General features: G+C 43.3%; 1 protein-coding gene across 5 annotated transcripts in view; it reads left to right on the top strand.

The window, feature by feature from the left end:
• ARHGEF3 (Rho guanine nucleotide exchange factor 3) overlaps positions 1-20628 on the top strand; it is a 268433-nt gene that overhangs the window by 216447 nt on the left and 31358 nt on the right. For all 5 annotated transcript variants that reach the window (XM_034776302.1, XM_034776298.1, XM_034776299.1 and 2 more), the window contains 5 exons: positions 11828-11935; positions 15747-15917; positions 19848-19910; positions 20245-20341; positions 20435-20511. In XM_034776302.1, coding sequence (XP_034632193.1) covers positions 11828-11935; positions 15747-15917; positions 19848-19910; positions 20245-20341; positions 20435-20511 — 516 coding nt within the window. The remainder of the gene's footprint in view (positions 1-11827; positions 11936-15746; positions 15918-19847; positions 19911-20244; positions 20342-20434; positions 20512-20628) is intronic.

Below are 20628 nucleotides of genomic sequence, written 5' to 3' on the forward strand. Positions count from 1 at the left end.
GAAGCATCTGGCCACTGTCAGTGACAGGATACTGGGCTAGATGAACCATTGGTCTGACCCAGTATGCAGGGCCGACTCCAGGCATCAGCCCAGCAAGCAGGTGCTTGGGGCGGCCAAGGGGAAGGGGCGGCACATCGGGCTGTTCGGTGGCAATTTGGTGGCGGGTCCCTCTCAGAGGGAAGCACCTGCCTCCGAATTCCTGCTGAAGAAGAAAGCGGCATGGTGGAGCTGCCGCCAGAGTGCCGCTGATCGCAATTGCGATTGCGGCTTTTTTTTTTTTTTTTTTTTTTTTCCCCACAGGTTGGGCCAGCAAAAACCCTGGAGCTGGTCTGCCAGTATGGCTGTTTCTATCTTCTCATGGGAGGATAACAGACCTACTACTACCACAAGCTTGGGGGTAGGGGGTGTCCAAGTGGTGCTAACCAGTGGTTTTGTAGGAAAGAACGAACTCTGGTTCTTATCAGAGATACTCCATGGGTGCAGTTTAGCTGATAATCCAGGCATCTGTGTCCATGCATCATATGGATTAATTACATTGTGAGTTCAATCTCCCTTTTTCGTCTACCTCTCCTCTTCCTGGCAGTGCTTTCAGGTTGATATATTTCCTATGATTTGGGATGGATTTTTGTAGGCAGTTAAGGGTAGCTTCCTAATAGCTGTAACAATATCTCAGGCTGCATTTATAGTACGTACTCCCCTCCCCCCACTGCTTCCTACAGCTTACAAGAGTTAACACTGCTTAAATTTGGAACATTTCTAAGCTGTCAGGAGGCAAAGGTAAATCTTCTGCAGCTAATAAAAATACACCAAAAGTGGGCTCTCAAGGCTCAGGAAACCACTGATAGTTGTATGCTTGATTCAAGGATTCCCATTGGTTACTGAAGGTACATCTACACTAGAAATGCTACAGTGGCACTGCTATAGTGTAGATGCTTGTGACAGGAGGGGCTCTTCTGTTGCTGTAGTAAATACACCTCTCTGAGAAGCAGGTACCTTTGTTGATGAAGAATTCTTCTGTCAACCTAGTGGTGTCTACACTGGGGCTTAGGTCAGTTTAACTACTGTATGTCTCTCGGGCATGTCTGCATATGCAATTAAAAACCCTGGGGTGGCCCATGCCAGCTAACTCAAGCTAAGGAGCTCGGGCCCTAGATACGGCCCTACAGTTAGCTCATCTGCTCTTACTGATTGAAGAGTTAATTCTGTTTTCACAAGGAACAGCTGCTTTTAAATTCCTCTCTTTCTAAACCAGCATAAACACTGCCTAGGCATGACTTAATTTACTGTTAGGTGAAATATTTGCTGTACTGAGAGAGAACCTATTGTACCATGTGAGTGTGTTTAATTTTGGTGAAGGTTAAGTATTTGTAATATCCTGTGGAACAGAACTTGAATGTGGTTTTCTACTGAACTCCAATATTTGGGAATGTTTATTAGAACTTTTTAATCCTGGGCCAATTTAACCAGTAGCCGACTAATAATAATTTTGGGCTTTCTGCCATGACAAATGTTGACATACTCTTATAATGTTGACTAAAAACTAATAACTTTTAAAGTAAATGAGTATGGAAACCTTGCCAGAAATATAGTGTCTGAAACAGATTGGTTCTGTTTTATTTTACTGGCAACACTTGTGGACTATGTTTGAAACAAAGACACTGCACTGTTTCAGCTTTTAGAGACACAATTAACCCTTTTGAGGCTAATTTGTTTTCCAGAATGAAACCCTTTACCAGTAATGAATGCTCCACTGTCAAGGAGTTAATACTTTGAACACCTACTTTACTAGATTTACATAGATAAAGGGGGTAGGATAAAAAGGACGGTAACTAGAGTATTTTTGATCGTGTGACAAGAAGGAAAAACCCAGCAAAAACTGATTTGGGTTTGTACAGAATTTTCTTTTTATTTCGAAGATTGACAGATCCAAAAGTATTCTGGACTGATGTATTGAATAAGAAGCATAGTTAATGGATCCATGCCAATTTCATTTATTTTGTGGGCTAAGTTGAGAGCTTCATTTGCAACCTTTTCTGATGAAGGTTTTGGGAAGATGTTTATATTTTAAAATGCTGAGTGTCTTTAGAAGGTTTCTATTATCACTATTGCTTGGAGGCTGAATTGAAACTTTTTGTGAATTTATTTAGCATGTTTTCTTTATAATCCAGACAGATTTATACAATGTGGTGGTGATAGTGTTGCACGTTGCCATAGACTAAGGTATAATGACTCCTCAGGGGATTGTTTGGGCTTGTTTGTCAAATTCAACACCAGTCATGTAACACACAGTCCCTTTGTTGACGTTGCTGATAAGGGGTGCAGGGAGTCGGGTGGAGAAACAATTGTGATCAGCTCATGTACACTCAGACTTTAATTGTTAGAAGGTAAAAATTACTACACTGCCTAAAAAAGCACATCAAAATAAATTTCAGAATTAGGTACCAAGTCAAATAGAGCCCTATTGTATGGCACCTGGTCTTATACTATATGGGGTTTCTAGCATATGTTATCCAGGTCATTGCTTCTGCCATTCTGCAGACAATATAAGGTGAATGTGGGTGGTGGAGCGGGGTTCTGCTAAGAAAACTTAAAACTGACCTTTACTAGAGTGCTTTACCCAACAGTGTGTGGAAATTAGGAGGCTGTGGGGGGCCTGATTTAATAAAAACTAGGATAGTATAGAAAACTAACGGGTATTATGAAATAGATTTAACTCAATTTGACCAGCAGGCTCTCACTTTGAACTTTGGGGAATTCCCGTTCTTTAAATAAACTAATGAGAGAGTCACTCTGCATTGTGGTTGAGTTGAATGACAGCAAGGGCTCTTGGCCCCTGCTTCAGACTTTTCTACCCACATATGGTACTACTGCATGCTGTTTTGTTGAGTGAAGAGCAAACAATAACATCAGCTTAGAACTCAGTAAATTGCAAGAATGTAAGAGCTCTATTCTCCAAGGTGCCAAGCATCCTCAACTTTAATTGGCTTCAGTAGGAACTGAGTGCTCAGCACACCACAGGATAGGGTCCTAGGCCTGGTCTACACTACGGGTTTAGGTCGGCTTTAGCAGCGTTAAACCGAATTAAGCCTGGACACGTCCACACAACGAGGTCCTTTCTTTCGACTTAAAGGGCCCTTTAAACCGGTTTCTTTACACCACCTCCGACGAGGGGATTAGCGATAAAACCGGCCTTTGCGGGTCGGAATTGGGGTAGTGTGGACGGAATTCGATGTTATTGGCCTCCGGGAGCTATCCCACAGTGCTTCATTGTGACCGCTCTGGACAGCGCTCTCAACTCAGATGCACTGACCAGGTAGACAGGAAAAGACCCGCGAAGGTTTGAATTTCATTTCCTGTTTGCCCAGCGTGGAGAGCACAGGTGACCACGCAGAGCTCATCAGCACAGGTAACCGTGATGGAGTCCTCCCAGGATCGCAAAAGAGCTCCAGCATGGACCGAACGGGAGGTACGAGATCTGCTCGCCATATGGGGAGATGAAGCAGTGATAGCTGAACTCCGTAGCAGTAAAAGAAATGGAAAAGTATTAGAAAAGATCTCCAAGGCCATGAAGGACCGAGGCCATAACAGGGACACACAGCAGTGCCGCGTGAAAATTAAGGAGCTACGGCAAGCCTACCACAAAGCCAGAGAAGCAAACGGAAGGTCCGGGGCAGAGCCGCAAACTTGCCGCTACTACGCGGAGCTGCATGCGATCCTAGGGGGTGCAGCCACCACTACCCCAACCGTGTGCTATGACTCTCTCACTGGAGAAACACACAGGGAAGACGGTTCGGGGAACGAGGAAGATGACGATGGAGGTACTGTAGGTAGCTCACAGCAGCAAGGAAGCGGAGAAACCGGTTTCCCCAACAGCCAGGATATGTTTGTGACCCTGGACCTGGAACCAGTAACCCCCGAACTCACCCAAGACCCTCAGGGCACACAGGAGACCTCTGGTGAGTGTAACTTTGTAAATATTTGTAAACATTACAAAAAAAAAGCAAGCAAGTCTGTTAACGTGTATGGGGATGGAGCGGAAATCCTCCAGGGACATCTCCAGAAAGCTCTCCTGGTTGAAATGGGGTGATTTTATTAAGGGGGACATTCAGAGGCGCCCGTTCCTGCTATTCTGACCAGAAATGTTCCCCGCTGTTAACCACGCGGTGGGGGGGAGGGGTGAAGTGATCATCCCAGAGAATCGTGTGTGTGTGTGGGGGGTGGTTTACTTGTGTTTGTGCCACATGTTAACCGGGAAACCGCAGCCCCCTCCTTTCACATTGAAACCCCATTTTAAATGGACAACCCAATTCATCCTTGATATGGGAAATGCGCTGCTGTTTGCAACCTTTCCCACATGTTAAGAAGGTTAAAAAAGCCAAAACACTGTGGCCTACGATGGCTGCCTGCAAGCCGAAATATGCGACCTTGTAATGAAAGAGTGTACCCATTGTTCCCTAAAATGTGTCTTTTTTAACCACCTCTCCCTTCTCCTCCACCAGCTGCAAATGTTTCTCCTTCGCAGAGGCTCGTGAACATTAGAAAGAGAAAACGTAAGACGAGGGACGAGATGTTCACGGAGCTGCAGATGTCCACCCAGGCTGATAGAGCACAGCAGAATGTGTGGAGGCAGTCAATGTCGGAGATGAGAAAAGCCCAACATGAACGAGAGGAGAGGTGGCGGGCTGAAGATGATAGGTGGCGTCAGCTTGCAGACAGACGGCAAGAGGCAATGCTCCGTCTGCTGGAGCATCAAAGTGATATGCTCGAGCGTATGGTTGAGCTGCAGGAAAGGCAGCAGGAGCAGAGACCGCCGCTACAGCCCCTGTGTAACCAACAGCCCTCCTCCCCAAGTTCCATAGCTTCCTCACCCAGACGCCCAAGAACACGGTGGGGGGGCCTCCGGCCACCCAGTCACTCCACCCCAGATGATCGCCCAAGCATCAGAAGGCTGGGCTTCAATAAGAGTTAAAGTTTTAAAATGCAGTGTGTCCTTTTCCATCCCTCCTCCCCCACCCATCCCAGCTACCTTGGCAATTATCCCCCTACCTCTGTAAGGAACTAATAAAGAATGCATGAATGTGAAAAAACAATGACTTTATTGCCTCTGCAAGCGGGAGGGGAGGGGAGGGTGGGGTGGGGTGGTTGGTTTACAGGGAAGTAGAGTGAACCGGGTCGGGGGGGGGGGGTTGGAGGGTTCATCAAGGAGAAACAAACAGAAGTTTCACACAGTAGCCTGGCCAGTCACAAAACTCGTTTTCAAAGCTTCTCTGATGCGCACTGCGCCCTGCTGTGCTCCTCTAACCGCCCTGGTGTCTGGCTGCGCGTAATCAGCGGCCAGGCGAGTTGCCTCAACCTCCCACCCCGCCATAAAGGTCTCCCCCTTACTCTCACAGATATTGTGGAGCGCACAGCAAGCAGCAATAACAATGGGGATATTCTTTTCGCTGAGGTCTGAGCGAGTCAGTAAGCTGCGCCAGCGCGCTTTTAAACGTCCAAATGCACATTCCACCACCATTCGGCACTTGCTCAGCCTGTAGTTGAACAGGTCCTGACTCCTGTCCAGGCTGCCTGTGTACGGCTTCATGAGCCATGGCATTAAGGGGTAGGCTGGGTCCCCAAGGATCACGATAGGCATTTCAACATCCCCAATGGTCACTTTCTGGTCCGGGAAGAAAGTCCCTTCCTCCAGCTTTCGAAACAGAGCAGAGTTCCTGAAGACGCGAGCATCATGTACCTTTCCCGGCCATCCCACGTTGATGTTGGTGAAACGTCCCTTGTGATCCACCAGGGCTTGCAGCACCATTGAAAAGTACCCCTTGCGGTTTACGTAGTCGGTGGCTTGGTGCTCCGGTGACAAGATAGGGATATGGGTTCCGTCTATGGCCCCGCCACAGTTTGGGAATCCCATTTCAGCAAAACCATCCACTATTGACTGCACGTTGCCCAGAGTCACTACCCTTGCTATCACCAGGTCTTTCATTGCCCTGGCAAATTGGATCACAGCAGCCCCCACCGTAGATTTGCCCACTCCAAATTGATTCCCGACTGACCGGTAGCTGTCTGGCGTTGCAAGCTTCCACAGGGCTATCGCCACGCGCTTCTCAACTGTGAGGGCTGCTCTCATCTTGGTATCCTGGCGTTTCAGGGCAGGGGAAAGCAAGTCACAAAGTTCCATGAAAGTGCCCTTACGCATGCGAAAGTTTCGCAGCCACTGGGAATCGTCCCAGACCTGCAGCACGATGCGGTCCCACCAGTCTGTGCTTGTTTCCCGGGCCCAGAATCGGCGTTCCACGGTATCAACCTGCCCCAGTGACACCATGATTTCCACATTGCTGGGGCCTGTGCCTTGTGAGAGGTCTATGGCCATGTCAATTTCCTCATCACTCTCGTCGCCGTGCTGCAATCGCCTCCTCGCCTGGTCCGGGTTTCGCCTTGGCATGTTCTGGCTCTGCATATACTCCAGGACAATGCGCGTGGTGTTCATAGTGCTCATAATTGCCGCGGTGATCTGAGCGGGCTCCATGATCCCAGTGCTAGCTATGGCGCCTGGTCAGAAAAAAGGCGCGAAAGTAGTATCTGATGGACCAGGAGAAGGAGGGCGGGAGGGAGGGAGGGCCGAGTGACGACATGGCGTACAGGTACAGGAACAGGGAGAAACACAAACAACTGTCACACAGAATGGTCCCCCCAAAGATTAAACTGGAAACCCTGGGCTTAGCAGGCCATTGATTTCACGGAGGAAGGGGAAGCAAATGAACACAGAACAAATCTATTTTTTACATCTTAAGGTGGCAGCCGACGGTGCAGCATGAGTGATAGCCTCTCCAGTACGATGATGACGGATACCAATCATAAAATACCATCATCTGCCAAAAGGCAAGGGGCTGCTGCTGTGTAGCAATGCAGCCCCACGTCTGCCAGCCCCACGTCCGCCAGCACCCAGCATCGCCCTCGGCCTCTTCTGGGTGCTTAGCGGACAATATTGGGCAATTGGCAGAAAATAGTATATTATGACTGGTAACCGTCATCATCGAAACAGTAGCATGTCTGCCCAGGTGGCCATGATTGACAGCCATACCAGTACGACGACGATGGGTACCAGTCATAATATACCATTGCCTGCAAGGGGCTGGTGCAATGCAGCCCTACGGCTGCCAGCCCCACGGCTATCACTCATGCTACACCGTCTACCGCCAAAAGGCAGTTAGCAGCTGCTGCTGTGTAGCAATGCAGTCCCACGTCTGCCGGCACCCAGAGGACATATGGTGACGGTGAGCTCAGCTGTGCTGAGCGGGCTCCATGTTGTCTGCACAGGTAACCCAGGTAACCCAGGTAAAAAGGCGCGAATCTATTGTCTGCCGTTGCTGTGACGGGGGAGGGAGGGGCCTGACGACACGTACCCAGAACCGCCCGCGACACTGTTTTGCATCATCCGGGCATTGGGATCTCAACCCAGAATTCCAAGGGCGGCAGAGACTGCGGGAACTGTGGGATAGCTCTGGGATAGCTACCCATAGTGCAATGCTCCGGAAGTCGACACTAGCCTCGTACTGTGGACGCGGTCCGCCGACTAGAGCACCTAGAGCATTGTATTGTGTGGACACACACAATCGGCTGTATACAACCGATTTCAATAAAACCGGCTTCTATAAATTCGAACTAATTTCGTAGTGTAGACATACCCCTAGATATTAAGGCTCGGGGTTTTTAAGCAGGGGCCTGTGTATAGATTATGCAGCTTCAAAAATAGACGTATAACTTACCTTTTGGTTAAGATGCCGTATAATTTTAAAATGACCATTTTCCAGCTCATGATGCAGTGGAAGAAAGAGCAGAAAGGACTGAAACAGTATTTGGGAGAAATCTGACAGAAGGGCTGCATGAGGAGGTGGCTACCATCTGGGGCTCCGAGGCTCCACATGAGTGAATCTGCATGATAGGTGCATTCCCCAGACACCCAAAAGCAGAATGCTGATCTTATGAGGTGTAAGCGCTCTCTATGGCTATTACTTCTCCTTCCTGTGCAGCAGTCTTAAAACTACCCTGGGTTTTAGTAAATCAAGGTTTATTTTTAGAGGGAGTGAGTCATATTAAAACAAAAGCTCTGAGGTATGATACATAAGTACCATTTGGGCCTTACAGTGAAGAAGCAAAGTTTTATATTTCTAGAGTACTCCTCTCTTCCAGCTCATTTATTTCTTCCTCGCAATATGATGTGGTATCTCAGAACCAGACTCAGCTGACTCCCTAACATGAGCACACGCTATCCAGAATTTACTGACCATGTCTAGATTAGACTCGTTTTCACCATCATCTGCATGTCTTGAACCAGCAGGGAGGTTACTCTGCAAATTGAAAGTCGCAATGAAGTTTATAGTCACAAAATGGCATTCTCAAACCATGGCATTCACAATTTGACCCAGGCATGGTCCCAAACTGTCACATTTGTATGCAAAAAACACAATAAGATTATCTACTTCAAATTTCTTCTTTAAACCTAATGTGGAGATAGAGATGCTGGATTTATTTTCCAAAGTCTTTGACACTGTAATGTTATCTTGAATTACTGTCTCGGAGTAAGTCCTGCAAACGCTGCAGATGTGTTTTAATTTGATTTTATTCTTAAATTTGTTTGTATGAGTCCTTTCAATTTGTTCTACAGATTCTAGTAATTTAGATTTTTTATCAAAATCTATACAACCCATTTAGTTTAACCCCCTTTGCTATCAAAACTAGGTGCAGTAGGTAAAATGGATCAGTGTGATGGGAGGAATAAGTCCTCAAAGAACAAACTCACATATATGTGACCTAGTCAGCTTATTGTGACTCCAGTGGCTACTGTAGTAGGCTCTGACAATGACTTCTGACTCTTTTACAGCTAGCAGCTGTAGTCATATCCTATCCTATCCTTCTTGTGGTTGCAGCAGCCCCTAGTGGAGGCAGCTAGGTTGATTTCTTCTCCTTAATGTCTACTTCTACAGGCAGGTAGGCTCTGCAGTATAGAGACTAGTGAAAATATTTTGTCTCCTGAGCAGTTTGGGTGTAAGAATGAAGATTGCCACATAGCAAACCTCACAGTCCCCTGCAGAATAGGGAAATGGTTTATTTTTAAAAGGTTAAGGAACTTGTTTCTAGTTCTTCCCTCTCCTCTTGCTGGAACCGTAAAATAATTCCTGTAACCCCATGAGGGAAAAAGGAGTGTTCAGATAGGGTTAGGGCTGTTCAGGGATGGAGCAGGGGTTCAGGGAATTCATTTACATCTTTTATCTTCCTCCTTTTCCCCTATCTTCCAAAAGGGATGGTGGTTTCCCTTCTTTCTCACAGGATAATCTTCTCCAGGGTTAGTTGCTGCTGTGCATCAATTTACATGGCTATTTGAGGTTATGAACCCCAGACAGTTGAGAAAATTAGGTACAGGATTGAGCCCTTCACCTGCAGGCTTTCTGTAGCCATTCATAAACTGCAGATGCAGACAATGAAAAATATGTATATGAAATATATATATGAAAAATTCAAAGTGGGTCTAGACTTTTTTTTTCTGTTTATCAACTAGTCTCAGACATTGCTCAAGGAAGGTAATTCAAATTTCACACAGTGGTCCTGAACAAGACACTTAAGAGACACAGTGGAATATGAATTTACTTGCTTTGTAACAAAATTTACCCTCCTTAGGGATTCTTAATGGGCATCACAATATCATTCCTAAAATGTTAGTATTCATTATTTGTTGCATTTAAATTTTGAGATTGAAAGTGTGTGTCTGTGATTTGTTAATATGCACAGAGATTAATAGACCATTCTAATAGATTTTTAATTGGAATTTTATTTTCTAACTTTCAAACAGGTTACACTGTGATATAATGTAGGGCCAAATTACATCTCTTTACTCCAGAGCTGACTTTGGGCCATTATATCAGAAACATAATTCTAGTTTGACCAAAGACCACATACAGAGCAGCAAAGATGCCAAACCTTGTGGAAAATGGTACAGCAATAGGGAAGAGGAGAATCCTCTCTCAAGGGTCCCCTTTGCCTATTTTCTGGGAAGATATTTTCCTTTCTTGCTGTCCTGATTCCTCTGTCTTCATAGTTCTAAATACCAGATTCTAGTAGCATTAGAGATAATACGTGCCCAAGTAATCTCTGCTGCTAGGTATACAGTAGCACTCGCTTCGCCTTGGGACTTCAGTGTCCTCTCGCTGCAGTGCAGTGTGATTAATGACAAGCAGTCTTTACCATGGGAAGCTAGTGGATTGGCATTATGAATTTAAAAAATAAACAAAACAGCTGATGACAGAAGTGCCAGTCAGACGAGAATTCTAGTCGAAGCTGAAAGACTCTGTAGTGTGTTCAGTATGCCAGTCGTGCTGCAGTGACGTAAAAAAAATGCTCCTTCAAAAAAGCTGTGTCAAAGAGATGGTTGCTGGAAAGGAAAGAATCTGAATGGCACCTTCATGATGAAGGATAAGAGTGCAGGCTGAATATATATATATTTTTGGTGCTGAAATGATTGTAGCACCACATTCCATGTGTGAGGAAATTTATTATTTTTTTGTGGGGGGAAGGTTAACATTTTGGTCCTGCATTTCACAAGATGTTTATGGAGTTGCAGCTCTGCCTGCTGAGAAATCAATTATTTTCTGGTTCTCATCTTTCTTCTCTGTCGCTGTGCTAATGAAACAGAATATTGCTGACCGGTAATGAAAATCGTGAGTTACTACTTCTGGGATTTTTCTAAATACCAGGAAGGATGGGAAGTCCACATCTCTAAAAGGATTCATATCTCTGAGCAAAAGAATAGTATGAAATGGTACATTCTCCTACGGATTTGTTCTAGAAAACTGGAGGTAGAGGATGCCTACACAAACTTTATAAACATGGCTGAAAAAGAAAGATGAACTGCTATAGGATGTACTTAAAATATGATGTTGGATGGGTTTTTTAACTTCACTTGGAAGGTTTGGCTCTTTTTCTGTCAAAAGTAGCCTTTTGCATGTGCTGTTCAAGATCCATTAAATATCAGATGGAGGTTAGCAAGCCAAGGGTAACGTCTGTTTTTACATATTTGTAATCTTTCCTTGTATTGCACTTATTGTTTATATTTTTTGTATGCAAAACAAGTGGAATATTATACTTCACAAAAAGCCGGCATTCTAGAGGTTAAAAAGTGTGTGAGGGAAGAAAAGTACTAGTTTTTACAGTAGATTTTTGTCGAAAAGTTTTATTTTATTTTATTTCATTTAAATATATACTGTGTGTACGCATCTATATGAATATGCACGTGCATGTATATGTACATGTAAATATGAACACATGACACAAACTGTTTGTTTTAATTTGTACTTATTAGAATAAAATGTTAATCAAATGCAGAACTACATACTTACAATGACAGAGCAAAAACAATGGGGTTAGAATTTTTTGTATTTGTACGTGTTTCCTTCAATGACAAGGTCATCATAGTATGCATTAGCTGCAGAGCACTTTTCAGTTTGAGGGCCACTCCCTGCAAACAAACCATTTTAAAAGGAGTATCTGAATAGAAGGATGCTATATATGGAGAGAGCTTTTTTTGTGCCTTTTTTGTCTTTCCTAGTCATGCCACTACTTCTGCCTACTGCCTATTTCAGCTATTGCTCAGATCTGTATGCACCAAGCAAGGGTAATCTGTCATTGCCAGCGTTATAAAACTGGAATTATTTGTTTACTACCATAGCTGTGTGTCTATATTGCTCACATTAGAAAATTAACAAAACTAGCATAAATGTTTTTCTGATGCCTTTTTCATGTCCTCCCCTTCCCCCCCCCCCCCTTCTTTAAACTACAGGAGCCTAGTAACAAACGGGTCAAGCCTCTTTCTAGAGTTACATCACTAGCAAGCCTCATTCCTCCTGTGCGGGCAACCCCGTTAAAGCGGTTCAGTCAAACACTTCAGGTAAAGATAATATATTTCTGTGTTTAATGTTCAGATCTGCATTTCAATAAGAGAAGCACAAGTATGCTATCACATGCTTTTAGGGGTTGTGCTTTTCAAAATTTATTTTGTATGTGTATGTATATCTGAGTATCTCACATATCTTTATGGAAAAAATGAAAAACCTTTTCCCCACAACATAAAATTTGCAGTGGTAATGGACAGTGTAAACCTCAGTAGTGGCAAGTGAAAGTGTTCTGGTGCTGTTACAACTGTGTAGTCATTCACCACCATAATAATCTTTGTCATAGAATGCTTATGTTTCTTGTGAAATCTTTAAGAAACAAACTGCAACTATATATCCATTCTTGATGTTATGACAGAGATAAAGAAACCAATATAAAATATGTGTATAGCCCAGTTGCTTGAGAAGATATGTTTAATATATCTTTGACTTTTGAAGGTGTGAGTTTTAGAGATGTATTTAAAAGGGTGCCATATGCTCCGGTACCTTTGACATACTTTTAAATGACATTTTAAAGTGGAGTAGTACAGTTTAAGATAATCCATGACCAATGAGCCAGGAAACTGAAAAACTCAAATCCCTCCCTCTCAAAACAACTCTCCGCCCTGTAGTTCTTCATCATATTGAAATGACTGGGGGGAAAAAGATAAGCTTTGCCATAGAATATTAGTATTTTTAGCTTAAGTGCAAAAACAAACAAACAAAACCCCAACCAAACCTATGGAATATCTATTAGTGCTGGTAGGGAAATTTTGAGTTTGGAATTTTAAATGAAAAATAAATTTTCCACTAATTTTTTTGGGTGGGGGGGGGGTTTAAAGTCTATGTGCATGTAATATTGCTGCATCCTCACTATTAATAGTGAACTTTGACCTCCAGTGGACAAAAAGTCTGGCGATCAGATGGAAAATGGAGCCTTGAGCCAACATTGAAAGCATATGTCAAAGCTGAATATTTTAAATAATTAAAAAGCAATCGAATAACAATGCAATTCAAATTTACATTTTATTCTGAAGATATTCTGCTTTGTTTGTAGATCTCTCAAACTTACAGGTGCACCATGTAGAATATGAGATGCTTGGAGGCTCATGTAGGACTTGATCCTACAAATATTGCATGTCCCCTGCAAGAGGCTGAGTACCTTAATTTCAGTGACTTCAGGAGGAGCTCAGGCAATTGAGCACCTCATAGTGGGCATTCAGCGCTTTGCAGGATTGTGCCATTTCTCCCGCTAGTTTGGTGTTTGAGAAAGTACACTTAAAATCTACAGTGAGTTATAGAACAAGGTTAAGCTCTCTGAAGAGTGAGAATGAATAAAATATCTCTATTTTAGTAAGAAATAATATCTGTTCAAAAAGGTAACTTAATCATGACTCTACTGCAGCTATGAGTTAATTTTGGAAAGGAAAAATAAAACTATTTATTTTATTTTTACACTAGAGGCTCGTCTGACAAATACTTAAACAGGGTAAAAAGCCATGGGAAAAAATACATTTTTCTGCAGTAATAGTTTATCTAGGAAGCAGACATGCCAGCATTTGGTTAGCAATGTATCTCTGGTATTCCTTAAATATGTTGTTGAAAGAGCATACCTCTGCATACAAAAGCAATCTTTATCGACCTGGGGGATAGGCAAGATGTTTGAACTCACCTCAGTGTGTTTGATCCAGTAGGTATATTGTAGTGTGAGGGAACTGGGATTGTTTAGTCTACAGAAGAGAAGAATGAGGGGGATTTGATAGCTGCTTTCAACTACCTGAAAAGGGGTTCCAAAGAGGATGGATCTAAACTGTTCTCAGTGGTAGCAGATGACAGAATAAGGAGTAATGATCTCAAGTTGCAGTGGGGGAGATTTAGGTTGGATATTAGAAAAAACTTTTTCACTAGGAAGGTGGTGAAACACTGGAATGCGTTACCTAGGGAGGTGGTGGAATCTCCTTCCTTAGAGGTTTTTAAGGTCAGGCTTGACAAAGCGCTGGCTGGGATGATTTAGTTGGGGATTGGCCCTTCTTTGAGCAGAGGGTTGGACTAGATGACCTCCCGAGGTCCCTTCCAATCCTGATATTCTATATATACTCGTTCATAAGCCGAATTTTTTTAGTAAAAAAGGGAAGCACTAGAGAAAGGAGTCGGCTTATGAACAGGTATAGAGAGGGAGAGGTGGGACACAGCACCTCCCCCCAACAGAGGGAGCAAGGAGAGGCAGCAGAGCCAGAAGGGAAGAGGCGGGGCCAGAGTCTCTCCGCTTCAGGCCACGCTGCTCTCCCCCAGCCGCCGAAGCAGCTGCAGCTCCGGGGCTGGCAGGCTGCGGCTGTGCCGCTCGGCCCCGCCCCCCAAAGCAGGTTGTGGCCGCGCCGCCCAGCCCAGCTGGCTGGAACATGGTGTGGCCTCGCTGCCCGGTCTGGCCCACTGGAGCAGGCTGCAGCTGCGCTTCCCAGCCTGCTGGAGCAGCTCCAGCCAGGCAAGAGACATCCTCCCCTGGCCCTCCCCAGGTAAGGTGGGAAGGGATGGGATGGGGAGAGTGTGGGGTCCCAGGCTAGAGGTGGGGTCATGTGGGGGGTGGTCACAGGTTACTCCCCTGACCCCCAGCTTCTCCCCCTCCACCCCCCAAAAATTTCCCCACCAGTTGCTATCCCGGCCCGTCAGGGTAAGCAGCTGGTACGCTGGGACACTTTGTTTACTTAGGTTTAACTCCGTGCCTGCGGACGCTCGAGGTAAACAAACCATCTCGGCCCACCAGCGGCTTATCCTGATGGCCCAGGAGCCAAAGTTTGCCGACCCCTGAATTATAGGGTCAGCTTATGAACGGGTCATAAAAATTTTCCATTTTTACTTCTCCATCTTGAGGGAGTCGGCTTATAAACAAACCAGCTTATGATTGAGTATATACAGTATGTCCCACCACCTTAATTGGTTAATACCCAACAAAATTAATTATAGAGCAGACAGAAACAATCACAGAACCAGACAGAGATCATGCAAATAAACCATAGCAAAGTGGGGGCCATAAAGATAAAACATACAGAAATGAGGGTTTCACAACCACAACTATTGAGAAGTGATTTCTTGCCAGACAGGATGCTATCAAACTAAGTTTTCTTTAAATCTTCTAGGCTCTTCTCTTCTCTTTGGAGGTGATAGGCATTATTAGGACAGGATTGTATTCCTAACAGCCCAACAGCACCTTATTTCAATGTGACTAGTTTGGAATGTAAGGATGTGACCATACACTTTCCAGTTTATGGCTGCCTCTGCTGTTTAGCCAAAGATCTTAGCCTAAGAACACGGCCTTAGACTATCATAGTGAGAGAAGGCCTATAAACAGGCAGACTGTGATTTTGATTCTTGTTTTTTACCTCTGTAACTAGCTAAGTGATAAACATATACCTAAATTCTTAAAGTACAGGCCTTTACAGACAGGCCTAAATATCTATATCCTAATGTTCTTATTGATTGCAATGTGTATGAATGCTCTGCATAGAATGTACACATTAATCCTATGCACACTGAGGATAGAGAGCAAATATATGCCACTGCAGGAAGGAGGTTATTGAACTATAAATGGACCAGAAACATGCTTTCACATGCCATTTCTTATGTTCCTAGTACTAAAATAAAAGGTTGTAGTGCCAATATCCTCAACAAATTTGGAAAGATTGGAATTGATAGTTATATAAACCATTTAATTTTATTGCACATATATGCAACCTTTTCTTGTAAATATATTATTTTTGCTTTGGGGAAACTGAAATGAAATGTGAGCAAACTGATCTCTCTAACATTTGTCCTACTTTTATGTCTTGTTAGCGTTCTATTAGTTTCCGTAGTGACAGTCGCCCTGATCTGTTCACCCCACGACCATGGTCTCGAAATGTACCCCCTGCTAGCACAAAACGAAGGGACAGCAAGCTGTGGAGTGAGACCTTTGATGTTTGTGTCAATCAGATGCTTACATCCAAAGAAATCAAGCGTCAAGAGGTACTATTATTCCAATGCTTCTAAACTTTTGACAGTTTTGTCTAAAGCAGAGGTTCTCAGACTCTTTGCTAAGGCAATTCACCAACTGCATTTTGTCTCTTTGCAACCCTCCATTACATATATGCATCCTCTGCTCCAACATCACAACCCTAATCCCATCCTGGCCTGGTGTGTAGGGAAGGCCCAGGGATGGAGGGGTTGGAGAATGAGCCCAGTCCATACTTGCCTGAGTGGCGGCTCCTCTTCTGCAGGGCTGGGCTCAGCTCCCCACTTTGGGAGTTGCGAATTGGCACATGGGGTTGCAATGCCATTCAGGTTTGGTCTGGCTGCCCCTCCATCATGATGGAGTACTGTGCAGTACTGCGACTCTGAATGCCCCAGCCCAGTAGGATCTGAGCTGCCACTACGATGTGGGGTGACCTCACTCTCCAAAACCCCTCACTCTGGGAGCTCCCCTGTATGTTTGTTTTCACCAGGAAAATCTGTCCCCGGATTTGACAACCCGTCTAAAACCTTTCTGTGACACGCTGGTGGGTTGGGACCCATCATTTGGGAAACACTGGTCTAAAGCGTCGAATTCAGGGATGATAGTAAATTAGTAAACATTAGCTCAGCATTTGAAATTACAGGGTAAAATCCTGGCTCCACTGCAGTCAATGAGAATTTTTTCCATTGACTTCAGTGGAACAGGATTCCACCTATGGTCTATAATGAAACCATACTAGATTATTCTTTTTAAAAAAAAAAATGTTGTTTCAATAATTCCTGTATATTAACATTGATATTTGAAATTAAAAGTGTGCATGTTTTGGGTGGTGGTGGTTGTTTTATCTGTACTACCATAGTACCCACAGACCGCAATTAGAATAATGTACACGCTAGGTACTGAGTGCACACAGGAAAGCACAATCTTTATCCCAGGGAGCTTTCAGTAGAAGAAGTTTATTATACAAATAATGTTACTCAGTTGACCAAGGGTCTACATTGGTCTGTGCTGAGTGCAGACCCTGGCACAGGGTCCTCAATTGTAGAAAGTCCACTGGTGGTGACTTAGAAGAGAATCTTTAGTGTAATGCTCCCACAGCCTCCATTGGTGGCCTTGCAGCCAGAGAGCAGCAACCCCAAAGTGGGCATGGCAGTCTGGAGAGGGAAATGTTGCCAGGACACCCAGAGAAAATGCTGATTCAAGGATGTCACTCTACACAGCCTCTGCTGGCTGTGCTCGTATAGCACCCTTCCCAGAAATGAAAGCTGGCCTCTAGTCAACAGTCTGCTTTTCTCTCAGGGCCAGGAAGGTAATTGTCATGCGTCAGATTGGTTAAACCAGAGCATCAGAGGTTTAGGAGAATATAAACTTCTTGGGGAGGTCCAATTATAGGTTTCTACTAGGTGCCCTCTGCAAATATTTACAAATGAGGCACTGTCTGAAGGGGCCAGGAAGAAATAACCTTTACAGTACGGATTTGCCCATTGTGGTTCAATGCAAAAATGATTTTCAAATTCTGGGGGTTCCAGAATTCATAGAACCATACGGTTAGAAGGGACCATAAGGGTCATTTAATCTATCCTGCTGCCATGATGCAGGACTTGTTGTGTCTAAACCATCCAAGGCAGATGGCTATCCAACTGCTTTTTGAAAACCTCCAATGAAGGAGCTTCCGTGACTTCCCTAGGCAGTTTGTTCCATTGTCCTACTATTCTTACAGTTAGGAAGTTTTTGCTTGAGATTTAATCTAAATCTGCTATGCTGTAGTTTGAACCCATTGCCTCTTGTCCTGCCCTCTGTGGCAAGAGAGAACAATTTTTCTCCATCATTGTTATGGCAGCCTTTCAAGTATTTGAATACCTCTGTCATGCCCAGTTCCTTCAGCCTTTGCTCATATGGCTTGCATTCCATCCCTTTGATTATCTTTGTCACTTGCTTCTGGATCCTTTCCAGTTTCTCTACATCCTATCTATACAATGGTGATCAAAATTGGACACCATTCTGCAGCTGAGGCCTGACCAGCACCAAGTAGAGCGGTACTATCACCTGCTGTGACTTGCATGCTAGGCCTCTGTTAATGTAAAACAAAATTGCATTTGCTTTTTTTGTGGCAGCATCTCATTGTTGACTCATGTTGATTTTGTGATCCACCACAACTCCCAGATCGTTCTGAACAGTGTTGCTGCCAAGCTAGTTATTCCCCCATTCTATATTTGTGCATTTGGTTTTTCTTCCCTAAGTGTAGCATGTTAAATTTTGTCTTGTTGTCTATAGCCCAGTTCTCCAATTTATTAAGAGCTCTTTGAATTTTTGCTCTATCCTCCAAAGTGTTTGCAACCGTCCCCCCCCCCCCCCCCCCCCCCAAACTCTGTTTCATCTGCAGATTTGATCAGAATGCTCTCTCTTCCTACAGCCAGGTCATTAATAAAGGTGTTAAATAACACTGGACCAAAAACAGATCCCTATGGGACTCCTTTCAATCTGACATCATTCTATTAATAGTTACTCTTTGTTTGAGGTTGCTTAACCAATTATGTATCCACTTAATGATAGTTCTACTGAGCCCACAGTTCTCCAGCTTATTTATGAGACTGTCATGTGGGACTGTGTCAAAAGCCTTGCTAAAGTCCAGGCATATTGTGTCCACTGCATTCCCCCTATGCACCAAACCAGTTACCTTGTCACAGAAGGAAACCAAGTTTGGTATGATTTATTTTTAGTAAATCCATGCTGGCTGCTAGTGATCACCCTTTCATCCTCAAGGTATCTGCAAATTGAATGGTTTATACGTTGTTCTGATAGCTTCCCAGGTATTGAGGTCAGGCTGACTGGTCTATAGTTCCCTAGCTCCTCCTTTCCCCTTCCCTTCCCCCACTTAAAAGATGGGCACTGTATTAGCCTTTCTCCAGTGTTCTGGGACTTCTGTCATCCAAGAGCATGCAAATACTATTCCCAATGGTTCTGAAATTTCTTCTGCTAATTCCTTTAGCACCCTGGTGTGAATAGCATCAGGGCCCGCTTACTTGAATTTCTTCAAGTTAGTCAGAAAATCTCTAACATTCTTTACTTATCCTGATCTGCATCCCTTCCCTTTTATTGTCTATGATAACTTTGCTAGTGGTCTGGTCACATGTTGTTTTTTTGTGTGAAAGACTGAAGCAAAGTAGGCATTGAACAGATCTGCTGCCTTATCTTACATTACCAACTCACCTTCTCCATTGAGCAGTGGACCCACACCCATCCCTGGTTGTGTTTTTTTGTTTGTTTGTTTTCTTTTGTTTTGTTTTTTTGTCTGACCTATTTGGATACGATCACTGGTAAGATATTGTACTGGAAGTGTGCATAACATTAAATTGCTATTTATTTCTAATAATAAAATGCAAATCTCACTTCATAAGAAATGGCTAGTATGAGGAGAGAGTCCCACAGAGTTCTGTGTTTCTTTCAAGGAAAAACTGCTATACCAAATTTAAAAGTACTTTTAATACCACCTATACATTTAAAGCAACTCCAACATTGGTACCATTAGACAGTCTGGAACCCTTTTCCCAACTATGTCTTTTTAAAAACCCAGACACAAAACTCTCTCACAATTAGCTGTACAAACACCAATTATTTTACCAAAAATAGTTGATATCGTTTAGTTACATCAAAATATCATAACATATAAGATGGCCTTCTGGATTGGAAACAAGTCAAACCAAAAACTGTACTTCTGTAACTTTTTCAGACAAATGTTTCATGAGAAGTCTTGCAAGAACATGTCTTCAAAAGTAATGCTGAGCAAATAGGTGATTTTATAGATTAAATCTACATTTATTTCTTCAACTAGATTTAGCAAGAAAATGTAGCTGTGCACCAATACAGCTGTTCAGAATATAACAGCAGTTTTTAAAGTTGAGTACCATTTAAATAAGAAATTTATTATATGTCCTTTTTTACAGGCTATCTTTGAACTTTCCCAGGGAGAAGAAGATTTGATAGAAGACTTGAAGTTAGCAAAAAAGGTATTTATATACATACATGATTCAAAAATTGTGTGTTTTTTTGCCTTTTAAACCTCCCCTCCTGCCCACTTTTTTTATAGTAGATTTAATAGTAGCAACTGCCATCTAGTTAAGGTTGAAAAACAACTACTACAATCCCTGTTTTTACACTCTTAACATTCTGAAACATTCTACTTTTGGACTGAGTGTTTTCTAATTGGTATCTAACACAAGGTGTGCTTGTGAAAATTTGAAATAAAATACCATCAGCCACTTTAGAGTTATGGGAGGATTTAAGAGCTATTTCTAATTTCTTGGATATCAAATATATGCTAAAGTTTGCTTGTTTTTGCAGGCTTATCATGATCCTATGCTTAAACTCTCCATAATGACAGAGCAAGAATTAAACCAGATTTTTGGAACACTGGATTCTCTAATCCCGCTACATGAAGGTATAATTCCGTTCAATGAATTATTATGATTCTACACTCATTTATACTTGGCATGCTCAGCAAGTGAATTTTTCTTTATTTTATTTTGATCAGATCTTCTTAAGCGGCTTCAGGAGGTCAGGAAACCTGATGGATCTACTGAGCATGTTGGTCATATCCTTGTGGCCTGGGTGAGGCAGATTTTCTAATAAAATTTGAAGTAAATTTGTAATTGTTTCATTGGTTTGTATCTTTTAGCAGACCATTTATCTTTTATATTGAGTATCTCTTCAAAAGTATATTTCAAG

This window comes from Trachemys scripta, chromosome 7, assembly GCF_013100865.1.
Source record: "Trachemys scripta elegans isolate TJP31775 chromosome 7, CAS_Tse_1.0, whole genome shotgun sequence".
In the NCBI taxonomy this organism is placed as follows: Eukaryota; Metazoa; Chordata; order Testudines; family Emydidae; genus Trachemys; species Trachemys scripta.